Source organism: Gracilinanus agilis, chromosome 3 (assembly GCF_016433145.1).
Source record: "Gracilinanus agilis isolate LMUSP501 chromosome 3, AgileGrace, whole genome shotgun sequence".
NCBI classification, from domain to species: domain Eukaryota; kingdom Metazoa; phylum Chordata; class Mammalia; order Didelphimorphia; family Didelphidae; genus Gracilinanus; species Gracilinanus agilis.
Window position 1 is genome coordinate 101,107,165 of NC_058132.1, and position 26,571 is coordinate 101,133,735.

The following is a 26,571-nucleotide window of genomic DNA, read 5'->3' on the forward strand; positions in this document are numbered from 1 at the left end:
TACTATAAAGCAGCAGTCATCAAAACAATATGGTACTGGCTAAGAGACAGAGAGGAGGATCAGTGGAATAGACTTGGGGTAAATGACATCAGCAAGACAGTGTATGATAAACCCAAAGAGCCCAACTTTTGGGACATGAATCCACTATTTGACAAAAACTGCTGGGAAATTTGGAAAAGAATATGGGAGAGATTAGGTTTAGATCAACATCTCAAACCCTACACCAAGACAAATTCAGAATGGGTGAACGACTTGAATATAAAGAGGGAAACTATAAATAAGTTAAGTGAACACAGAATAGTATACTTGTCAGATCTCTGGGAAAAGAAAGACTTTAAAACCAAGCAAGAGTTAGAGAAAATTACAAAATGTAAATTAAATGGTTTTGATTATATTAAACTAAAAAGTTTTTGTACAAACAAAAACAATGTAGTCAAAATCAGAAGGGAAACAACAAATTGGGAAAAAATCTTTATAACAAAAAACTCTGACACGGGTCTAATTACTCAAATATACAAGGAGTTAAAGCAATTGTATAAAAAATCAAGCCATTCCCCAATTGATAAATGGGCAAGAGACATGAATAGGCAATTTTCAGGTAAAGAAATCAAAAGTATCAATAAGCACATGAGAAAGTGTTCTAAATCTCTAATAATTAGAGAAATGCAAATCAAAACAACTCTGAGGTATCACCTCACACCTAGCAGATTGGCTAAAATGAAAGAAGGGGAGAGTAATGAATGCTGGAGGGGATGTGGCAAAATTGGGACATTAATGCATTGCTGGTGGAGTTGTGAAATGATCCAACCATTCTGGCTGGCAATTTGGAACCATGCTCAAAGGGGTATAAAAGAATGCCTGCCCTTTGATCCAGCCATACCATTGTTGGGTTTGTACCCCAAAGAGATCATAGATAAACAGACTTGTACGAAAATATTTATAGCAGCGCTTTTTGTGGTGGCAAAAAACTGGAAAAGGAGGGTATGTCCTTCAATTGGGGAATGGCTGAACAAACTGTGGTATATGCTGGTGATGGAATACTATTGTGCTAAAAGGAATAATAAACTGGAGGAGTTCAAGGTGAACTAGAAAGACTTCCAGGAACTGATGCAGAGCGAAAGGAGCAGAGCCAGAAGAACATTGTACACAGAGACTGATATACTATGGTAAAATCGAATGTAATGGGCTTCTGTACCAGCAGCAATACAATGACCCAGGACAATTTTGAGGGATTTATGGTAAAGATGCTACCCACATTCAGAGGAAGGACTGCAGGAGAGGAAACATATAAGAAAAACAACTGCTTGAACGCATGGGTTGGGGTGGACATGATTCAGGATGTGGACTCGAAACTACCACACCAATGCAACTACCAACAATTTGGAAATAGGTCTTGATCAAGGACACATGACAAAACCAGTGGAAATGTGCATCGGCCATGGGTGGGGGGAGTGCGGGGGGGTGAAGTGCAAAGTAGGTGTATGAATCATGTAATCATATTAAAAATGAATATTAATAAATGTTTAAATTTTTAAAAAATAATAAAAAAAAAAAAGAAAAAAACACAGTAGGAAGAGTTAAAAGAGAAACTCCATTTAAAATCACTCTAGACATTAATGCATTGCTGGTGCAGTTGTGAATTGATCCAACCATTCTGGAGGGCAATTTGGAACTATGCCCAAAGAGTGCTAAAAGACTGTCTGCCCTTTGATCCAGCCATACCACTGCTGGGTTTATACCCCCAAAGAGATCATAAGGAAAAAAACACATACAAAAATATTTATAGCCACGCTCTTTGTGGTGGCAAAAAACTGGAAAATGAGGGTATGTCCTTCAATTGGGGAGTGGCTGAACAAACTGTGGTATCTGTTGGTGATGGAATACTACTGGGCTAAAAGGAATAATAAACTGGAGGAATTCCATGTGATCTAGAATGACCTCCAGGAATTGATACAGAGTGAAAGGAGCAGAACCAGGAACTGTACACAGAGACTGATACACTGTGGTAAAATCGAATGTAATGGACTTCTCTATTAGCAACAATGCAATGATCCAGGGACTTATGAGAAAGAACGCCATTCACATTCAGAGGAAGAACTGTGGGAATAGAAACACAGAAGAAAAACAACTGCCTGATCACATGGATTGATGGGGATATGATTGGTGATACTGACTCTAAACAAGCACCCTAGTACAAATATCAATAATATGGAAATAGGTTTTGATCAATGACATATGTAAAACCCAGGGAATTGTGCGTCGGATATGAGAGGGGTTGGGAGGAGGGGAGGGATAGAACATGAATCCTATAACCATGGAAAAATGTTCCAAATTAATTAATAAAATAAAGATCTAAAAAATAAAATAAAAAATAAAATAAAATCACTCTAGACCTGTGATTCCCAAAGTGGGCACTATAGCAATCCAGAGGGGTGGTGATGGCCACAGGTGCATGTATCTTTCCTATTAATTGCTATTAAAATAAAAAAAAAATAATTTCCAGAAGGCTAAGTAATATTTTTTCTAGAAAGGGGGTGGTAGGCCAAAAAAATCTGGGAACCACTGTTCTAGACCAATGATGGGCAAACTACGGCCCGCAGGCCAGATTGGGGGGGAGGGAGGAAGGGGAGGGATGTCCCCTGAAATGCTCTATCTGGCTCTGCAGACATTATTCCTAATCTGACAAATACAATGAGTAGGATACAATACAATGAAACTTTGAAAGAGTTGCCTTAGAAAAAGACTGACAGGGGAGCATTTCCTTTCCTTTGGCCCCCTCTTTAAAAAGTTTGCCCATCACTGCTCTAGACAATATAAAATATTTGGGAATCTATTTGCCAAGACAAACTCAGGAATTATAAAAAACACAACTACAAAACACTTTTCACACAAATAAAACTGGATCTAAACAATTGGAAAAACAATGATTGTTCATGGGTAGGATGAACTAATATAATAAAAATGACAATCCTACCTAAATTAATTTACTTATTCAGTGACATACCAATAAAACTACCAAAAAACTATTTCATAGAACTAAAAAAATTAATAACAAGATTCATCTGGAAGAACAAAAGGTCAAGAATATCAAGGGAATTAATGGAAAAAAATATGAAGGATGGTGGCCTAGCAGTACCAGATCTTAAACTATACCATAAAGCAGTGATCATCAAACCAATCTGCTACTGGCTAAGATATAGAAGGGTGGCTTAATGGAATAGATTAGGGGTAAATTACCTCAGCAATCTAGTTTTTTATAAAACTAAATATCCTAACTTTCAGGATAAGAACTTGCTATTTGACAAAAACTGCTCGTAAAAATTGGAAAACAGTATGACAAAATTAGGTACAGATCAATATCTCACACCCTATATCCAGAAAAAGTCAAAATGGGAATATGATTTAAACATAAAGAGTGACATTATAAGTAAATTAGAGAAACACAGAATAGTTTACCTGTTGATGTATGGAGAGGGAAGAATTTATGACCAAACAAGAAACAGAACATTACAAGATGTAAAATAAATAATTTTGATTATACTAAATTATGAGAAAGTATGCTATACACGGCCAAAGAACTGTTGAAGTAAAAATGCAAATGAAAACATATGATTTATCATTTGTTTATATAGGCATATAATTTGGAGTTTTGGTTTTATAAGATTATTCACTTAGAAAAATGAATAATATGGAAATGTGTATAAATAGGAATTCTTTATTCCTTTTTAAATTTAATGGGGGACCTGCAGGTCTTCTTATCATAGAGATGTTTAGGAATTAACCAGCCCACAGTGACAGGAAGCAGGAACTGGGGAGCCCCCTGCTGGGTCAAGCACTGATTGGTCAGGCTGTAAATTGTTGATATTTGGGACTGGCAGCTGTGGGGAAGTTGGCTGTTGGGAGTGAGATAGGTTGGTGGTTGGCGTTTAGTTGCTGGAATATAAAGGTGGGCCTGAGCTTAATGAGAGGGTTTTTTGGCTTTAACCTTCAGAGGGCTTTTTGACCTTTTCTGAGTTGGGAGGTGGCTGGTCTTCGTTGACAGATCTAATTGGAGTTGGATTAAACACTGATTGGGTTGGTTTTGATTGGGCTGGATTGGTTTGGAACTTTGTGGGGTAGTTGCTATTAGTGGTAGATATAGGTAGTGAAATAATAAAACTGAAATAAACTAACAGATATGTAAGTAAATGAATAATAAAGATGAAATAAGCTAAGCAGAATAAGGGAAACGGTAATAACTAAATAAATGAACTAAGTAACAACACTGAGCTAGGGAATAGCTGGGGTAACAGATTTAACTGAACAGTCTCCCTGGGGATTGAATCACTCAATACACACAGTGGATAGATTGAATGGATAAAGATAACAGATAGATAGATAACAACCAGGGAGTCAGCTGGGATACTCAATGGGTTCTTATTTGTCAACCTAGGTGTCTAGGTAAGGACTTGACAAGGAAAGAGTGTGGTAACTGAGATGCTTAATGATTATTGGGATAGGTGAGGAAGGGGTATTGCTAAACTGAATCTAAGATCTATGGATCTTCACCCTGGAGAATAAGGATGGATATATGGATAATAAAATCTACTCTAATGGCTAAATCTAACAGCAGACTCCTGGTCAGCAAGGTCTTGCTGAGGAGAGGATCTCACATATAGTCAATTGTTAATTATTAAAAGCTGCTAGAAATTTGCTTTTCTCTGGCTTAAAGGGATAATATTAATTTACAACTCTACTATATTCTCATTAAAACTTTAAGTTATTAAAAGCTGCTCTCTTATTTTGTCAAAACCCCTATTTTAACGTTTACATTTAACTGATGTTCAACATAGGGCCTCGAACCCACAACCTTCTGATGATTTTCCTTACTTTTTACTGAAACTATCCCTAAGTCAAGTTCTTAGCAGCTATTCTGAGTAGTCTAATTCAAGCTGTGATGTCATTTCTTGTCTATCTAAAATGGCTCATTATCCAACAGAATATTTCACAGTGGCTTTGTTCCTGGCCGTACTTATAGTGATAGGAGGCTTGGCATTTTGCCTATTCCTCCTCAGGAAGAAATAGAATAATAGTTTGACCTCAAAGCTGAACTTTAGTTTAGCTCATGTTCAAAAAAACTTGAGTGGCCTTGAGAAGAAGCTGTAGGAGTAAAGAGAAAAGCTTGAGAAATCCCCAGAGTAAGAAGAGAGATTTATCTCTCAGCACTCCCTCAGCATTAGAGCTGACTCAGCCTCTGTCCAGTCCTGCTCCACACAATTCCGCTCATACTGAAACCACCTCAACTCCTTCTTGTCCTGTTTTATCTCTTAAATCTACCCAAACTCCTACCGGTGACTTATTTCCCATATCCATTACCTGTTCTATGGCAACTCAAAAAAAAAAAAAAAAAAAAAAAGCAAAAACCAAAAATAATTCTGTTCTAGGCCTTTTCCCCTTAAAAGAAATAGCCACCTTTAATAAGAGTGGAGATGTAATTTTGCTAAGGCATCATATACCATTCATCCCCCCAAGATACTGAAAAATTCAAGTAAAATATCCCTTCTTTTGAGTAAGATCCAATTGCAATTATTAAAAAACTAGAAAGCATTTTTCACACATGTGATCCCAGATAGACTGATATTGAAAATTTGCTCCAAGCTTTTTTGACAGAAAGAGAGAAAAATAAAATCTTCTCTCTTGTCAATCAGGCTCAGGGAAGGAGAGCAGTTCACATAAATTTTAGAAATTATGGGAACTCTAGGAATGACAACTTTAGAAATAATAACAATTACAGAAATAATAACAATAGAAATGCATTTAGAAATACTAATCCAAATGAGGCAAATGATAGTTTACAACAATATATCCGAAATGGGGCTTACCCATGCTATACTCAGGATGGAAATTCCCCTCAATGAGAGGAAATCCAGAGAAATGGCCAAGGACCTTTATGAAGGTCTGAAAGGGGAGAGAGGACTCTGAAATCAGAGAGTGAAAACTTTTGATTTCCCAGACACTGATATCTTAACAGCAGTTATTCCAGTATATTCTCCCCAATATAATAATGAACTGCAAATAACCCTGAAAGTTGGAAATACTTATTATGTTAGCCTTTTAGACACTGGATCTTTCAGATAACTGCCATAAAACTTGCTGCCTTTGAAGGGCCTGAATTAATTTTAACTTTTTAAGCCTTCCCCCCCCGCCCCCACATACACATCATTGCTAGGGAGAGATACCTCTATTGCTTCCTATATATGGGATTGACAAATAAAATTAAGAGAATTTCAAGAATCTGGAGCTATAGTACAAGCAGGACCTATAGACTTTTCCCTTTATGATCTAAAGTCAGGAGATAAAGTATATATAAAGAACTTCCAATGCACTAAGACAACTCAGCCAGCCTTGGGAAGGTCCATATAAAATACTGTTAACCACTCCAACAGCTAAAAAAATTGGAGAAAGACCTCCTGGATATATTGCTCCCAGGTAAAACGAGTACCTTCCATCGAAACTGATTCACTGTATCCTGTCACATGCATTAAAGATAAAATTACAGAGACAACTGGACACTATTTTCACTGATACTGAAACCCAGAATTTTTATTTTTTAAATAGGATATTTGATTTTTCCTTGTACTTGAAGCACATGATACCAATATTAATAATTTTTTTGATTTTGCAATACAATAAATTTAGACATCCATTAGCCAATGGATGTATAAGTATAATTTATATTATATAATTTTTGTTTTGTTTTAAATATTTGTACTAGCATGTATTCTGTTTAGAAATGGTTATTATTATTATACTTTTATAGGACTATAGAGAAAAGTTAAATATGTAAATAAGTGTTACAAAGTGCTATAAGTATTGGTCAATACCCGCCTCAGGAGAGGATTGATTGTATATTTTTTTATGTATTTTCTGTTAGACTGTTTTATGTAGCACCTATTAGATTTAAATTGACATCTCCAGGTTCTTATTTTCCACAAAGTATAATTTTTGTAAATTCTAAGATTTAGAATTGTATTATTTGTAATTGTAATTTGTAATTGTATTTTGTAAAACCCAAGATTTGAAATCTTTTGAGAGTAATTTTAGGATCTGTTCATTCCCTGAATCAAAAAAACATGAACTGTTTTAATTAGATGCCATAAAGAAATCTACACTGCATGGGAAGATCTAAAGTGAACTGCGGGAAGTTTTGATTGAACTGAAGGGAGATGAATGCATTTCATGAATGCAAATTTCTTATGCCAAAAGGGATTGCCCCCTAATTGACTTTTTGTCAATGTGCCTACCTACAGTTCGTTTTGCTTTCTTTCTCTTTTATTTCCCCTTTTCCTTATTATTTTATTTTTCTATTAGTTAGTGTAATATTATAGCCACTTTTAACTAGAGGAATTTTATATATGTTTAACTGACCCATTGGAGAGACTAGCCTCCCAAAGGATCACAGTGGGGATTGTAAAAAGGAATTATTTATTCCTTTTTTAATTTAACAGGGGACCCGGAGGTCCTCTTATCATAGAGATATATAAGGATTGACTAGCCCACAGTGACAGGAGAGCCCCCTGCTGGGCCAAGCATTTGTTGGTCAGGTTGTCAATTGCTAACATTTGGGGTCAGTCAGTTGCTGACCGGATTGGCAATTGCAGGGAAGTTGGCTGCTGGGAGTGAGTTGTGTTGGTGGTTGGCATTTAGTTGCTGGAATATAAAGGCGGGCCTGAGCTTACTGGCTTTTGCCTTTAGAGGGCTTTTTGACCTTTTCTGGGTTGGGAGGTGTCTGGTCTTTGATGACAGACCTAATGGGGGTTGGATTAAACATTGATTGGGTAGGGTTTTGATTGGGCTGGACTGGGTTGAAACTTTGTGGGGCAATTGTTATTAGCAGTAGATATAGATAGTTATAGGATAAGTAGTATAGACATTAAGATTTCTTTCTCATCTCTGTCCTATATTCCTCTCCTTTACTATATTCAGTTTACTATATTCTCTTACTGTCTCTATTTTAATTAAACTAAATTGTTAATTGTTAAAAGCTGCTAGAAATTTTCTTTTCTCTGGCTTAAAGGGGTAATATTAATTTACAACTCTACTATATTCTCATTAAAACTTAAGTTATTAAAAGCTGCTCTCAGCAGCTGGGTAGCTCAGTGGAGTGAGAGTCAGGCCTAGAGACGGGAGGTCCTAGGTTCAAACCCGGCCTCAGCCACTTCCCAGCTGTGTGACCCTGGGCAAGTCACTTGACCCCCATTGCCCACCCTTACCACTCTTCCACCTATGAGACAATACACCGAAAGTACAAGGGTTTAAAAAAAAAAAGTTATAAGGTAGTAAGACACAGGAAAATTAAAAAAAAAAAAAAAAAGCTGCTCTCTTATTTTGTCAAAACCTCTATTTTAACCCGTACATGTGTTTTGCATGTTAATACATGTATAACCCAGATTGAATTGCTTATCAACTCCAAGATGGGAGAAGAAAGAAGGGAGGGAGACAACACAAATTATATAAATTTGGAAAACTTATATAAAAATCTATTATTTAAATAAAATAAATTTGTAAAATAAAATAAAATATCTTAGAAAAGAAAAAAATCACATAAGAGAGGCTGAGGAAAAATTGGGAAAAGAAATGAGTAATGCAAGAAAACTATAAAAAAAATTGTTAACCAATTGGAAAAAGAGATCCTCATCTATCAACTATCTTTAGAGGCAGCACTGATTGTTAAGACTTTTTTCTTTATATCAAGCATAAATCTGCTTCCCTGCAATTTCTACCCATTGCTGAAACCTATTCCTCACAACTTTGTCTTAATCCACAAATTTCATAAGGAAATAGTTCATGATATTGGTAAGCACTGGATTTTGAGTCAGTGGATCTGGTTTCAAATCCTAGCTCTGGCTCCTACTATCCCTGTGACATTGGGCAAGTAATAGGCTAGTTGTTAATTGGACTAATTTACTAAGAATAATTTTCTAATAGTTAAGTGATCAAAGGATATTAAAAACCTGTTCTCAAGAGCAGAAATGCAAACTATCAATAGCCCTTTGAAAATTAATGCAAAATCACTAATAAAACTAAACTCTGAGGTAAACTGACAAAAATGGTAAAAGACCAAAAAAAACATCAGAATTGGCAGGAATTTGGGGAAATGGGTATGCTGATTCATTGTTGGTGGGACTATGAATTGCTTCAACTGTTCTGGGAAGCAATTTAAACTTGTATACTAAAAGTTGCAAAAAATATTTTTACACCATGAGGTAGCAATTTCACTTTTATAGGTTATAAGGAAGTTAAAATGAAAATGCATCTGTATAAAAATATTGCAGAATTTTTATAAATGAGAAAAAAACCCTAAAAATAAAACTGTGTTCAATGACTGGACAATAAGTAAACTGTGGTATGTGAATTTAATGAAATTATTACTGCACTAAAAATGATGAATTTAATGAATACTACTTGTTATCCTTTGTAGTCAAAGAGGACCAAAATTACATCACTATGTTAGGGTGAATGTTCAGTGTTTTCTGACTAAAGCTGATTAAATCAATGTGAGCATAGAAGGCTCTACTATAGATTGGGTATGAATAGCCCATATGAACATGTAGGATGGAGATATCTCTAAATTTGTGCATCTCACATTTCTTTTAAGCTACTGTAATTTTACATTACTTATAGAGCACAGCGCCTTCTTTGATGCAGGCATGCCATGCTGGGTAGTCCTGTGCCAGTGTCTTCCATGTCTTACAATTGATTCCAAAGTTCTTTGAAGAAACTTTGAGAGTGTCATTTTTTTTTTAAACCCTTACCTTCCGTCTTGGAGTCAAAACTGTGTATTGGTTCCAAGGTAGAAGAGTGGTAAGGGTAGGCAATGGGGGTTAAGTGACTTGCCCAGGGTCACATAGCTGGGAAGTGGTTGAGGCCAGATTTGAACCTAGGACCTCCTGTCTCTAGGCCTGGCTCTCAATCCACTGAGCTACCTACCTGCCCCTGAGAGTGTCCTTATATCACTTCTTCTGTCTGTGAATGCCAGCCTTGTGTGAGTTCTCTGTAAAATGTTTTTTTAGGCAAACATATGTTTGGCATTCAGTATTTGAATATGGCCAGCTCATCCAAGTTGTGCTCTTTCTAGTAGAGTTCAAATGCTTGGCAGTTCTGCTCAAGAAAGGACCTCAATGTTCAGTACCTTATTCTTCCAAGTGATCATCAGCATTTTCCCAAGTCAATTCAAATGAAAGTGATTCAGTTTCCTGGCATGGTGCTGGTAGAATGTCCAGGTTTCACAAGCATACAACAATAAGATCAACACAATGGCTCTGTAGACCTTAAGTTTTGTGGGCAGACTAATACCTCTTCTCTCCCACACTTTCCTTTGGAGCCTCCCAAACACTGTTCCATTATTCTGGCGATGCATGATTAACTTCATCACCTATGTGTACACCCCTGCAAAGAACACTGTCAAGGTAAGGGAACTTTACCACAGAATTCAAAATTTCTCCATTTGCTATAGCTGATGGTTGCATGTATAGATGGTACAATGCTGGCTGGTGGATAACCTCTATTTTCTTGGTATTGTCGAGCCAAAATTAGCATCTTAAAATAAACTACATGTCTAATGATTGGACAATGTTTAAGTAAATTGTGGTATGTGAATTTAATGAAATATTGCACCATAAAGAATGACAAATTTAATGAATACTAAGAAGTCCATGAAGACTTATACAAAATGATGCGCAATGAAAAAGATTAAATCTAACATTCCCATTGACCATAGTTTTGTATGAACAGAAAGGTTGCATGAATTCAAGGACTATCTTTGACAGACATATAGTAAGTAGCTAGATGGACACAGAAAAGGCATTTAACCTTCAATATTCCAGTCAACTCTCTTTAAGTTACAGGTAAGTTGGTGATTTGCACTGTTGAAAAGAACTTCTACAGTTTATCATACTCATGAAATTGCAAATTCCAATTAAAAAAATGAAGACAGCAGCAAAACACACAGCAAATAAAAAACAAATGTACACTGTAGGCTAAGATAAGTAAGTCTTCACATGCCACTGAATAATCCTGAAGGTAGTCATTGGAAATAATGACAGAGAAGCATAAAGAAAAAGTATAAGAGATTAAACAGGGGAAACAAACTACTATCTTAACTCTGAAATTAATGAGATGACCTCAAAAAATGGAAGAAATTGGCAGAATAGATTATGAGGCAAAATATAGCAATATATACATAAGAAACACTCTTGAAACATAAAGACTAGAACTGTTAAAATAAAGGGTTGGGACAAAATCTATCATTTTGATTCTACCTAATAGAAAACATAGATAATTCCCAACACAAATAAGAATGGCTGGAAAATAGGATGCCCCCATGATCTTCTAATTAACTAATAATTAACTATATGCTACAGATTACCCAACTTAAAAAAAAAGACTACTGTAAGATGTCCTAAGCTTCAATTTCTTGTTTGTAAAATAGGAATAACATGTGCAGTGGCTACACTTCACTAATGTCATGAGGATCAAATGAGACAATGTAGTTTAAGCAGGGGTGTCAAACTTACTCCAGCAAAACTGCTAGAATCAGATTAAAATGTAATTGAGACATGTTTAATAAAATAAATAAAAATATGATGCAACCTAAAGTTAATTTATGATTTTTATGTCAACATGCACTGCAGAGAATACACCATAAAATCATATGTATATGTTTTTCAGTCATGTCCAACTTGTCATGATACAATTTAAAATTTTCTTGGCAAAGATACTGGAGTGTTTGCCATTTCCTTCTCTAGTTCATTTTATAGATGAGAAAACAGGCAAGCAGGGTTAAGTGATTTGCTCATAGTCACACAGTGAGTAAGTGTGGCTACAAAGCCAGATTTGAACTCAGAAAGATGAATCTGACTTCCGGTCCAGCCCTCTATCCACTGTGCTACCTAATTGCTCCTATATAAATATCAGCTTTTAATTATTTATCCATTTTCATGGGCTTGTTTTAAGGAAAGCCCTTTATAAACTTAAGAGTGCTAGATGCATATGAATTATCCTAATCATGCTATAATAACAACAAAAAAAAGTATTATTGGAATTTTCTGTGTAGCTAAGGTCTTAAAATTCATTTAAATTTCTCTACAAATTTCACAAGTCATTCACTCTTTCAACATTTACTGCTGTATTTTCATCTCTCCCAGTGTTCAGAATGGTGACCTGTATGCAAGAACCACTTAATAAATGACTGTTGAACAAATAAGTGAATGAAATAACTAGAATTCCTTACCATTTTTCTTACAGTTAAAGGTTTGTTATTAGGCTCATTTTCTTTGAAACAAAGTTTCTAACAGTTCATAGATGCAATATAACACATATAAGGAACACTTCACCTAAGGTGATTAAAGAAATCACTACACAGTTACAACTGCTAAACCACCAACAGCCCTGCCAATATGCACTATAGATGAAAGCATCAAAATTATACTGTTAAAAATAACACATTACTTTAGAAACAAAGGTCTTGAGTTCTTTCTACAGGAAGATCCAAAACCCTTATTAGGGATGGTAAAAAAGTGAGAATTTATACTCCAACGAATACCTGTACACAGGACAGAGGACATCTTGTCAACAATATCTACAAAATGAGTTTCTCCCACCACTCACCACCAAATATACTACCTACAGAACTCAAACTGGAATGAAACCACACCCAAAAGGGACCAAATCTCCAGCTTTAAAATTAATTTTTGGAATAAAGTCATTTTACCGTATCTATCCCAAAAGATATTCAAAAAGGAAAGATCCGATCAAATCCCAGAAGTCAAAAATAGTTACCTGGTTCCACAACTATTTTGATTCTTTTTCTTCTCAGCATCTCAAAACAATCTTTTGAAAAAGAATTTATCAACCATTCATTGCATGAAGTGTTATATAGATGTTACGCATAAAAGGATGTTGATTAGAAGCTGAAGATTAAACTAGAAGAATAAGAATTCCTATTTATATAACATTTCGTGGTTTCCAAAACCCTCTCTTTACTCTGATCCTGTAGAGTAGATGAATGCAAATGTCAGTATACCCATTTCAAGGTGAGGAAGCTGGGCTCAGAGTAAATTCCACAATCTAGGGTCAAGCTCTGGCTCTATCATCTGACTTTGGGTACCTCACCTAAGATAAATACTCACTCTACAAATCTCGCAGAAATGCTGTGAGTAAACTTAGGAGTACAACCCAGGAGGAAAATCAAGTCTTCTGATTCCTTGACCAATATTCTCATCAAAAGTCCTAGAATGTATGCTTCCTGGTTTTCCTTTCAAAGTTAGTTTAATTACTTCATTACAGAGATTACTATCAATCATAAACCATGGTTTCAAAGGAAAAAAGATATTAGAAAAAATCTGGAAAAAATTCAAGAATTCTTACTTTGACACTTATTAGTTATGTGATACTCTAGGTACCTCTCTGAGCCTCAATTTCCTCATATATAAAATGGGGATAATACTAGCACTACTATTTCATAAGGTTGTTGTGAGGCAGCATATTGTAAGTCTTAAACATTTTATGAATATGAACTACAATTATATAATATCTACAAACTATGCAAGGACCTATGACTTTCTAGGTTAAGGTTTTCTAAACATATGTTAGTGTTTTTCCTAAAGGGTTTTGGTATATTCTTTGTAAAAAGTTGGTTTAGCATTTTCTTTACTTCAATACCAACAAAGTAAAAATGAAGTACTTTAAGTTTATTTGGATCAGATATGGACTAACTATACCAGTAAATGAAATGATATGAAAGAACACATCTTAAAAACTTGATAAGCCTCTTACCTTGCAGGCAACATCAATAAGTCGTGCTTGAACTGCTAGATTCTCTGGAAGTTTAGTACCAATTGCCAACAGTGTGTCCAGAAGCTGGGCAAGGACTTGATGGGACTCTAGAAGAAAAGTGGAATTGAAAAATATGAAAATTAGACAATGGCATAAGTAATGCCTAATCTGATCAAGACAGTTTGGGAGTTCAAGTCTTGTCTCTCCAACTAAAATGTAAGCATTGGGAGGGTAGAGCCCATGTTTAATTATCTGATATTTTCCCTAGCATCAATCATTATGCTAAATACACAGCAAGTACAAATTAATACTACTTATTATATTTTATTTTAATTAATTAAAAAAATTTTGAAACCCTTTCCTTACTATGTATTGGTTCCAAGGCAGAAGAACAGTTAGGGCTAGGCAATAGGGGTTAAGTGACTTGCCCAGGGTGACACAGCTAGGAAGTGTCTAGGACCAGATTTGAACCTGGGACCTCCCATCTCCAGTACTGCCTCTCAATCCACTGAGTCACCTGACTGCCCTCTGATTAAAATCAGGACTGATTGATTTTAACCAAAGAAGCCTTACTGGAGAGGTAGCATAATTTAGTGTATCTTAGAGGTTAGCCTCAAAGCCAGGGAGACCTGGGGCTCAAATTCTTCCTCTGACATAAACTGGCAATGAAAATTTAGACAAGACACTCATATCCTCTTAGTTCTCTAAGCTTCTCTCTAAGAGTATAGATTACAGAAAACAAGAATGATCTGAATTGGCAGACAGAGCTCCCTCTCCTCAAAGTTCCCTAAGCCAATAAAATTATAGGTTCAGTCCCCCAACCTTAAAGCTATCCTATAAGGGTAAGAAAACATTCCCAGAATGGATTACATGATGTCTGTTTCCTTCCAACTTCCTGAGCCTACTGTTGACTTTCTTTCCAACTCATCTATCATTCTATGAATCCAGTGCAAAGACAATACTAACAGGAGAGAAATGAGACCATTAAGTAGGGTACTAGAATGGATATACTAAACAATTCAAGAAGAATCAGCTTCTGCTGCTACAGATAATATAAAATTCTTGTCCCATTTAAGAGAAAGGATGGGGCCTGAATCATATTTATTTCTTCCTAGGAAAAAAATTCATTTTGAACACGACTAAATGAAAAAATCCTTGATTGGATTCTAGTCATAGCTTAAGTCACTATATCTTACAGTTCTCAGTTTTCTCATCTGAAACGGTTAGACTGGATGAGCTGAGTTCCTTTACTATAACTGTACAATCTTGTTCTTCTCAATTACCCTATGTGAAATTCAGTGGATCAATCTCAACCACAGTATTTTTCTATGGGAAAAGACATTTTCTTTATCTAGGCAATGAAATAACTTTTATTAATTAAGAAAGATTTTTTTCCTTCAAACTTTACTAAGTAATTCCATAGATGCTCTAAATCACATCTGAGTACAAAGTTATTACAGTGTAATTTCAGTAAGAGAAAAAGATTCCAGTAAATACCTAATAAATCCTTGTTGATGGGACTGACTTCTCTCTTACTGTTGAAGATACCATTAACCTCTCACTGAACTAAGTCCTTATACAACTACTTCAGTCTCATTCTTGACTCTTCATTGTCCCTCACCCCATTTATCTAGGCAACTACACTTCACATGTTTCATAAATGACCCCCAAAAACTGCTGGGAAAATTGAAAAACAGTATGGGAGAGACTGGGTTTAGATCAACATCTCACACCCTACACCAAGATAAATTCAGAATGGGTGAATGACTTGAATATAAAGAAAGAAACTATAAATTAGGTGAACACAGAATAGTATACTTGTCAGATCTTTGGGAAAAGAAAGATTTTAAAACCAAGCAAGAGTTAGAAAAAATTTAAAAATGTAAATAATTTTGATTACATTAAATTCAAAAGTTTTTGTACAAACAAAACCAATGCAACCAAAATTAGAAGGGAAGCAATAAACTGGGAAAAAAATCTTTATAACAAAAAATTCTGACAAAGGTCTAATTACTCAAATATATAAGGGGCTAAATCAATTGCACAAAAAAATCAAGCCATTTCCCAACTGATAAATGAACAAGGGAAATGAATTGCCAATTTTCAGATAAAGAAATCAAAACTATTAATAAGCACATGAGAAAGTGTTCTAAATCTCTTATAATTCAAGAAAGGCAAATCAAAATAGCTCTGAGGTACCACCTCACACATATCAGATTAGCTAACATGACAGCAAAGGAAAGTAATAAATGTTGGAGGGGATATGGCGAAATTGGGACATGCTGGTGGAATTGTGAATTGATCTAACCATTCTGGATGACAATTTGGGAACTATGCCCAAAGGGCATTAAAAGACTGTCTGCCCTTTGATCCAGCCATAGCACTGCTGGGTTTATACCCCAAAGATATCATAAGGAAAAAGACTTGTACAAAAATATTTATAGCTGTGCTCTTCGTGGTGGCAAAAAAATTGGAAAATGAGGGGATGCCCTTCAACTAGGGAATGGCTGAACAAACTGTGGTATCTGTTGGTGATGGAATACTATTGCGCTCAAAGGAATAATGACCTGGAGGAATTCCATGTGAACTGGAACGACCTCTAATTGATGCAGAGTGAAAGGAACAGAACCAGGAGAACATTATACACAGAGTATACTAATACACTGTGGTAAAAATCGAATGTAATGGATTCTTTACTAGCAGCAATGTAATGATGCAGAACAATTCTGAGGGACTTAGGAGAAAGAACACTATCCACATTCAGAGGAAGAACTGTGGGAGTAGAAACACAGAAGAAAAACAACTGCTTGAACACATGGGTAGATGGGGATATGATTTGGAATGTAGACTCTAAATGATCACCCAGTGCAACTATCAATAATATGGAAAAAGGTCTTGTTCAATGTAACATGTAAAACCCAGTGAAACTGGCATTGGTTACAGGGAGGGTGAGGGAGAGTTGGGGGGGGGGGAGGGAGAGGAAGAACATGAATCATGTAACCATGGAAAAAATATTCTAAAAAATAAAAAAAATTAAAAAAAAATAAATGATCCCCTCTTTCTAATTACACAATCATCACCCTAGCTCAGGCCCTTATCACTATTCCCCTGGATTACTGAAGTAGCCTTTTAATTAATGCCTCTACCTCAAGTCTCTCCCCAAACCAATCCAGTCTCCATAGTGCTACCAAAGTGATTTTCCTAAAGCAGAGGTCTGATCATGGCTCCAATTGCCATCTCAGTTCAACAAGCTCCAGTAATTCCCTACTGATTCCAGGATTAGACAGTTCTGTGGTTCTTAACCACCTGGCCCCTTCCTACTTTTTCAGTCTTCTTAGACTTTACTCCCTTCCACAGTCAACAATCTGGCTACATTTGCCAACTGCAATTTTTTATACATGACACTCCATCGCTTACTGTCTTCCATACCTGAGGTGCTTTCTTTCTTCATTTCCACATCCTATCTCCCCTGGTTTCCTTCAAGGCTCAGCCCAAAGCTCACTATCTAAGAGGCTTTTCCCTTGACTAACTAGCCACTAGGGTCTTTCTCTCTAAAACCATCTTACAACTCTGAAAATATATGCTCTGTGTACCTAGTTATTTACATGTTGTCTCTCCCGACAAAATGGGAGAACCTTGAGAATAGGAACAATTTTTTTATCTTTTAAATCCCTAGGCCAGTGATGGTGAACCTTTTAGAGACCAAGTGCCCAAATCACAACTCTCATGCTGCATATGAGGCCTCATCTTACCCCAGACTGGGGTGGGAGGAAGTGCTCCTGTTGGGCTGCTAGGCCATGGGGTAGGGTGGGAGGGTGGTGGTGTTAATGAGAGAAATGTCCTCAGGGGTGCATGGAGAGGAAGAAGGGGAAGGGAGCAGCCCCCTCCAGCACATGTGTCATAGGTTTGCCAACATAGCCCTAGGCTTATCACAGTATCTGGCACATAGTAAGAGCAAAATAAATTATTGTTTATTGACAGAATGTCCCACTTTTCCAGACAATACTTTATACATCAAATCATTATAATGGATAAAATTGCACACTTCATCAGAGTTTAACTGCCTTCTCAATCTTAATTTTTAAATGTTGCTTAAAAATTTTTGGAATACTAGAAATAGAGCCACTCTATTCAACTCCAAAAGATCTTAAGAATGTCAAATAAATAAAAGTTTATACTTCAAAAAAATGAGAATAGCTATTTTAAAAATCTAAAACTTATTAATATACTCATTTCACTAACAAACTATATGCATGACAGAAAAGTAAGCAAAACATCAAATTGTTTCCCATTCTCCTCTAGAACAAAGAATTTTCAGCAGGTATAAGAAAGAAGTATAAAAGGGCAATAAATTATACATGAGGGTAGATACAATTTAAATGGATCCAAAATTAAAACTGATACTTGTTACCATGGCAGCTTCTGTAACTGTGACCAAACTTCAACTAAAGATAATGCATTCCTCTTACCAATAGTTTCCCCTGGAGATTTTGTCACTATCTGAAACTTTGTACAAAAAGAATCTAAGGTCTCTGCTCTGACTGTACAACGCTTTTAAAAACTATAACTTACTTTCATTCTGAAGGGTGTTAATGGCATCATCCATGATACAGTCTGGTGAAAATCCTGCTGTCTTTGATAATAAACCCAACAATGAAGCTATTTTCAGTCTCACAGATGCATCATTTTCCTAGAACAAAAGAAGTGATTGTTACCTACACCTTTCTTTCAACTAATCATAAAAATATTAGAAGAGATTCAGTGAACTACTTAATCCATAGCTTCATTTCAGAAATACTGCTTCTAATACTTTAGAAGAGAGAACTGGGGCTCTCCATCCACTATACTACTTAGATGCCCAGTGAGATAGTAAACAGCCAAAAAGAGGTCAGAGTCTTAGGCTATACAATGCTATATCCAATTAGTCAATTCTCAAGGATCTGGGAATTTTGTCAACATGATTATTTCTCTCTTTGAAAAGCACAATGGTCCTAGACCATCTTCAAGAGTTGTGATGGGGAAAAAAATCATCAAGTAGGCAACCTAGTGATGAGCTTCTCAAATTCTGCCAGGGATCTGGCTGATGGCCCTCTTTACACTAATAAAATGAGAGCATAGCACTCTTATTGTATTTGGCCTAACAGTGCCTGACATGTAGTAGGTAATAAATGTTTACTAAAACTAGGTAGTATAGTAGAATACTAGACTTGAAGTTAGGAAGATCTAAGTTCAAATCTTGCTTCAATGGATAACTAGCTCTGTGACCCTGGACAAGTCACTTCACTAGTCCCTGAAACAAGAGTAGGTGCTTAATAAATACTTGTTGATTGACTTAACCTCTCTCAACCTCAGTTTTTTCATCTTTAAAATGGGAATAAAAAGTCCAGAAGACTAAATGAAACATACCACCCACCTTCTGCTAGATAAGCTGGGAGGTGAGAAGAGAAAGAGGAAAAAAAAAAAACCTTTATTCAATGCCTACTATTTGCCAGGGGGCAGCTAAGTGGTGAAGTGAAGTGGTGAAGTGGATAGAGTGCTGGGCCCAGAGTTAGGAAAACCCAAGTTTAAGGCTGGGCTCAGATACTGACTAACTGTGTGACCCTGGGCAATTCACTTTAACCCCGTTTGCCTCTGTTTCCTCAACTATTGGGGGGGAAAAAAACAAACTGAAGAAGGAAATGCAAACCACTTTGGTATCTTTGCCAAGAAAAATTCCAAATGGGGTCATAAAAATTGAGACAAGACTGAAATGACTAAATAACAAGGCACTTTACAAATATCTCATTTGATTCTTATAACAACCCTGAGAAGGTAGGTGCTCCCTTTTACAATTGAGGAAACTGAGGGGAACAAAAAGGTTAAGTGACTTGCCCATAGTAATGCAGCTAGTAAATGCCTGAGGCAGGTTCAAAGACTGAATTTCAGGCAAGTAGATCAACCTTTGCAAAAGCATAGAGGAAATCAGAAATCATGCACATAGTGCAAAAGGTTAGACAATTTGACTAGATCATAGGGTATATGAAGAAGAAATAGGTGTTACTAAGCCTGAAAAGGTGTTGTCAGATTGTGAAAAATTTTGATCACAGAAGAGAGGAGTTTGTATTGGATTCAAAAGGTAGAATTCATTAAGTAACATGACCATATTACTTTGACAGCTGTATGGAAAATGGACTGGCAGGAGAAACCAATTAAGAGTCTAATGCAATAGGTGATAAGGACCTGAAACACAAGGGTGGCCATTTAAGTAGAGAAAAGAGAGCAGATATAGAGAAGCTATAGAGCAGTGGTTCCCAAACTTTTTTGGCCTACCGCCCCCTTTCCAGAAAAAATATTACTTAGCCCCCTGGAAATTAATTTTTTTTAAATTTTAATAGCAATTAATAGGAAAGATAAATGCACCTGTGGCCATCACTGCCTCTCCCTGGATCGCTGCAGCACCCACCAGGAGGCAGTAGCACCCACTTTGGGAATCACTGGTATAGAGGTAGAATGACAAGTCTTGACAGTTGATTGGATATGGGGACTAAGAAAAGTGAAAAATCAAAGATTCCAAGGTTTCAAACCTGTGTAGTCTGCCTTCAGAAGAAAATAGGGAAGAGTCAGAAGAAGGATTGGGGCAGAAGGGAAGACAATGAGTTTTGCTTTGGTCATAATATTGTCAAATGTCTACAGGACATCTCTAATTAAACATGAAGGCAGCAGTATTATTTGAGCTGAGCCTACAAGGATGGGGAGGATAGAAAAGCTGCCCAGAAAAAAAAAAAAGCATAACAGCAAAAAAAAACCCATGAAGATAAGGAAAGTGGAGGACCTCTTTAGGAAATAGCCCAGGTGATTTTAATCAGAAACTCATGAAGGGAAATAAAAGATAAGGCTAGACAAGTAAAATAGATCCAGAATGCAGAAGATCTTGAATGCCAATTTTAAACAACTGGATTTATTAAATTTTAAATTGTAAGATCCTAGAAGACAGGATGAGCTACTGAAGGATTTGGAAAAAGAAGTGACACAATTAGAATAATCAGCACATGCAGGATGGATCAGATAATAATAAAGACTGGAAGCAGAGATGCCTCAAAGTCAGATTTAGAGTTGAAATGGTCCTTTGAGAAGTATCTACTTCAACTCTCCATTTTATAAATGAGGGAAGTGAGGCCCAAAGAGGTTAAATAAATCAATAGGTTGCTGCAACAGATTAGAAGAAAGGGAATGAAGACTTGGACTTGAGTGATGGTAGTGTGAATAAAGAGATCAATGGATGGGATATGGTGAAAGCAAAAGGTACAGGGCTGACAGCTGATTGTGAGGAGGGAAAGAAGTGTCAGAAAATTAATCTAATGATCTGAGTATGAGAAATTGGAAGAATGATGCTAACCATTAATATAAATAAGAATATCTGCAAGAGCATTTTAGGAGAATACCAAAAACAAAACTTATGATTTGAATTTGTGCCTAAGAAACAAAGCACCCTCTAAAATACAACCAAATGTTTATTTTGATGCAATAAAGAAATGTTCCAGTAAATAAGCAAATATTTCTCAATTTTGTTGTTCAAAAAAAAAAAAAAGCAAAACAAAAACCCAGGAGATAGCAGTTCCTCCTGATGGAGAAAATCCCTACTCTTGAGAAAAAGGCCCCAGAATTTCTAGTTAGTATGAAGCATGTGTTCACTTCCCAACACAATTACTCACCTTTACTCAGACTTGTCTCCATACTGTCTTTTTAAAAATATCTTGCTTATTTTTCCCATTGTCATGCCTTTGCTTATATTTTTAAGGTAAGACTAGATATTCTATTGCTAAATACACATGTTGTTTTTATGTATGAAATGATGTTGACTCAACTAAAAAAAAAATCACTATACCTAAGAGGCAAAAGACTGCACAGGTCTTCAGTAGGAAAACCAAAAGACATTTCACACTTACGCATACAATTTATATCATGAATTGGAGCATAATTTTCTGGTACTTCATAGATATTAGGTCTCATTTCTAAAATCTCCCCAATGGTACCTAGTATAAAACTATGAATACAGAAGCACTCAATGAATATTCACAGAATTAAACAAGTAAACTTGTGTAGTACCAAAGTAAAGCTTTGTAGTACCAAAACTATATAAACATTTTCACCTTTTATCAACTTATTTAGTCTCTTCTTACTTTGTAGAGCTGGTGTTCTCACCTACATACCCCCAGCCAAAAGTAATCTCTCCCTCATCTGAACTCCCGTACCACTACTATGAGCTTGAATTGTTGTACTCACAGCATTCTACCTTATATTGTGGATACTGGCATATCTTGTCTTCTCCACTATCTATAAATTTCCTGATGAGAAATGTCTACTCATTCAAGTAGCCTTGTTCATAGTACAGGCCCTGAGGAAATGTCTGCTGAGACCACCTCTTGCTCTTACACCATCATTTCCTCTAGCTCTCTCCAATATCCAATCTTCAATGTAGTCAAATGCCTTAAACTTCTATAGATTGAGAGGCCCTTCCAGAGGCTTAAAACTTTGCTGACCCAGACTTTGAGAATCCAGAATCACCCTCTACCCTATAAGGAAGCATCACAGGAGGAGGACTTCAGTACTAGTTTCTTCACCTTATAATAATGTTCCAAGAGAATTCTGACCACTCCCTCCACACTTTCTGCCTCCACTGGTTTCCGAGCAAACTGAAGGAGATACTGCAAGGCATCTGCTGGTGAAGTGGCTTTACACAGATCTATGTGAAGTGCTGCAGATTTACTTGGTTTTGTCAGACGGAGTTTTTTGGTTGCAATCTCTTCATGTTGTTGCTGTAATGGATTAAAAGAGATTATCTTGGTAAAGAAAAATAAGAAACTTAATTTTAAAAATACCTCCAGGCAATCAAATTTTATATATTCTTTTTTTCTCCAGTGATGTTAGCAATGCCCGGAACATTAGAAAGTAACCAGTAAAGGTCTGCTGCCTAACTCCATGAAATGACCTTCCCCTCTCAGACCTCACATGACATTTTTTACATTTTAAAAAATATTTCTCTAACTCGGATCACAATAGTATGTTAGCATCTTTGTTCCTGGCTCATTCTTAACACCTCCCTTCCTCTGACCCTACCTCATCTAATTAGCTGACAAATTGCTGATCCTACCTCCACATCCCTACCACTTGTCCCCTTCTCATCACTCCTGCAGTCAACCTAAATCACTCTCATTTCCTTTTGTCTAGAGTAGACAATTATAAACCTTAATTGGTCTTCCTACATTTAGCTCTGATCTCCAATCCATATTTTTTTTTAATCCTTATCTTTTGTCTTAGTATTAATTCTAAGATTGAAGAGCAGTAAGGGCTAACCAATCCAGATTAAGCAATATACCCAGGGTCACATATCTAGAAGTATCTGAGGCAACATTTGAACCCAGGTCCTCCTAACTCCAGGTCTAGCACTCTATCCACTGTGCCACCTAGCTTCCCCCTCCTTACTCTCTTGGATAAAACAGAAACTCCTGTATTTGATATTTAAAGGCCTTAACAACCTGGTAGTAGTCTCTATTAAGGCTGATTATGTCACTCCTCCTCCCCAATACAATTCAGGTAAGCTGCCCTAAATGCAGTTCTCTCCATTTAACATATTAAACTTATAGTTATACTGCCTCCTCCCACTGCCCACCACCCACCCCCAATGCCTGGGATGTTCTACTTCCTCACCATGACCTCTTGAAACCCCAAGTTCTCTTCAAGGCCAAAATCAATGGCCATTATCTACAAGAGGCCCTTCTGTTTCCCTTTAGGAGTAAGTGTTTCTCTTCTCCATAACCTGGAAAATTGCCTTTTTGTTTATTTTACATATACTTTGTATCTACTCTTATTTTTTAAGTTCTTACTTTCCCTCTTAGAATCAATATTGTGGTTCCCAAGCAAAATAGTAAGGGCTAGGCAGTTAAGTGACTTGCCCTGGGTCACACAGCTAAGACTGTCAAGTTAGATTTGAACCCAGGACATCCCATCTCTAGGCCTGGACCGTTTTCCATTGAGCCACCTAGCTCCTTACCTACTCTTCTTTGTACTGTTTTTTTCCTCCAATAAAATACAAACTTTCAGATCAGAGACCAAGTAGCTTTGGTCTTTGTATCTGTCTGACCTATCAAAAGTGTCTAATAAATGCCTCTAGAATTATGTCTTCAGTCCACCTGGATTGCTGAGCCCATTGCTTTGGGTTGGAAGGGCCTGGCAAGGTCGGTTGGTCCAATCCACCCATTGTAGAGATAAGTTGACTGAGGCCCAGAGAGTGTATGCGGCTGTGTGCCATTCCCTCACTTCATAGTGTGTTCGTTGAGCAAAAAGGGCAGTGCTTGGGTCTCGTTATCTTCTCTTAGGCCTGTGCTATATCAGAGGGCGCATGTTTGCTGACCAGATGTTTAGACTTTGATGTGAGCCTGAACTTTCTAAGAATCAGAGCTGGGGAGAACGGGTCACACACTCTTGCTGTGGTACTGGCTGGACCAGGGGGCCTCTAAGGTCCACCCATGTCAGTTCCTACGACCCTCACACACCACAGCCCTAACAAAGAAGGCAATGGAGGATCGCTGAGCCCATTTTAGAGAGTTAGAAACTGAGGTCCAGAGAAGGGATCAGCGAGTTGGCAGAGGAACTGCGACCCGGGTGTCCCGACTACCGCCGGGCCTGCGAGAGAACCCTTAGGTGCTGGTGTTCCCCTCCGGAGTCGCGGCCCCTGTTCCCTGGCGGCTGCCGTGGCCCCCCAAACCAAGGGCCGTTTACCTGGACGACCTTGGTGAACTCTTCATAAACCCGCTTCTTGAGGTGCGCGGCCATGGCGGCAGCTGGGGCCAACAGCACCCCCACGGCCTCCTTTCTCTTCTGGGCGGCCCTTCCCGGCCGCCGTAGCCTCAGTCGGCCCTCCCCGGCTTAGGAGAGCCCTGGGGCGCGCGGGCGGTGAAGGGAAGGGGAGGACGGAGGTAGAACTAGAACGCCAGTATCCCACAATGCAATGGGGAAGGAGGCGTGGCGCGAAGAATGTGCTCTTCCTCTCCGTCTCCCTTCCACTGTTCTAGGTCTCCCGCCGCCCACTTTTCCCCCTCCCCCAGCAAGACTGTTGAGCCTCGTGCGACTGGGGGAATAAAAACAAGGGGATAGAGGGGACGCGGGAAGAGGTGGAGAGGTAGCTGGAGGGAAGGGGCGGGGCTTAGTTGGGCAGGAAGCCAGTGAACCAGTGCGGCTGGCCGCGGCGGGTGGTAATTGGGTGAGAGTTCGTGGGGCGTGACTAAACTTGGAGCGAGCCGGAAAACGAGGAGCCGGATCTGTCCCTGGAACTGAACAGAATCGCCCTAAGTGAGTGAGTTCCTGAGATGGGAATGGTCCTGGGACCCCTGAGGGAAATCGTTGTAGGTAGGACGAAAGAGAGGATGCCCCCTATTGAATTTTTGTGATTTAAGAAAATGCCAGAGAAGGCTATGAGGAGAGGTCAAAAGCGTATGGTAACCAAGAATTTCGAGGATAAGAATCTTTTGCTATCTTTACCCTCGTTAGATCTGCAAAAGCAGAAAGAACAATTAGTTAGGTAGCAAGCTAATGCCCCCAGCCTTGGAATTGGCATGTAGAATAAAATTCAGATTTTCTCACAGTCGTGAGGATTCTCATCATTTCTCATCAGCTTTACTAATTCTCCTAAGCTTCCCCCACCCTGTAATCAATACTTAAGCAGGTTATTGTGTGAAAAAATGAAACTTAGATTTTGACTGTAATCTAGGGCTGTAATTAGCATCTTCTTCCTCATAGGATCCTGTATAAACTACTTCCATATAGACTGACTTGTGAAAGGATTTGAAGTGAAAAAAGTTCAGTTTACATCAGAACTAAACTTTTAAAATATATTTAAAGGAAAACTGTTGGTGTGAGTTCACAAGGACCTAAGGTCCTCATGGTCCTCCAAAAAAAAAAGCAATAGAAATACTAAAAAAAAATTCTACTACTAGAAAATTAAAATTGCCAGGCCAGGCTGAGATGGGAAGACCTGGATTAAATATAACTTCAGACACTTTCTAGCTGTGTGACCCTGGGCAAAGTCACTTACCCCCTATATGGCCTATCCCTTAATCCAGTGATGGCAAACCTATGACATGCATGTCAGCATTGACACACGTAGCCATTTTGATGACACGCAGCCTCGTGCATCCACATGCAAAGAAGTATGGAGCTGCATGCTGAGGATGAAACATTTGCTATAGTGTAGTGTAGACACTCTGCACTACAGATGACAATTCTACCTACATTAATTTGCCTATTTTGGTTTATTAAATAGTTATATATTACAATTATACATTTTTGTTACTTGAATTATAAGTATCACGAAATTATGGTTGTTTTCTCAAAGTGACACACCAACGGAGTTATGCTTGTTTTTTGGGCGAATTTTGACATACCAAACTCAAAAGGTACCTAAAAAGACAAACTGAAGAAAAATTCTAATCCAATCTTTAAAAGACAGTATTGAAAGAAAGAAGGGGAAACTGCCAGAAAAAAGAAACAGTGCCAGAAGTTACATGTGAAACAACATCAAAAATCCTTAGAGATGTACTCACATTGGTAATAGATACACTCAACAAATTTTTTTTTTAATCAAACTTAGAAAAAAAAAGACAAGAAGAAATAAAAGAAGAACTGAACCAAGCTAAGAAATTCCAGGAGGATATAAAAAAAATTACAAAACTAGAAAATAACTTTTTATTTTTTATATTTATGTATATTTATATATATATT

The 26,571-nt window shown here is 37.3% G+C and overlaps 1 protein-coding gene across 1 annotated transcript in view; it reads right to left on the reverse strand.

Annotated features, from left to right (window-relative positions):
* Positions 1-24,627, reverse strand: part of INTS4 (integrator complex subunit 4) — a 123,806-nt gene extending 99,179 nt beyond the window's left edge. Inside the window, exons 1-4 of the mRNA XM_044668183.1 lie at positions 24,574-24,627; positions 22,416-22,610; positions 18,388-18,505; positions 13,816-13,922 (exon numbers count right to left, since the gene is read on the reverse strand). Of these exons, the coding sequence (XP_044524118.1) occupies positions 13,816-13,922; positions 18,388-18,505; positions 22,416-22,610; positions 24,574-24,627 (474 nt within the window). The remainder of the gene's footprint in view (positions 1-13,815; positions 13,923-18,387; positions 18,506-22,415; positions 22,611-24,573) is intronic.
* Between the last annotated feature and the right edge of the window lie 1,944 nt (positions 24,628-26,571).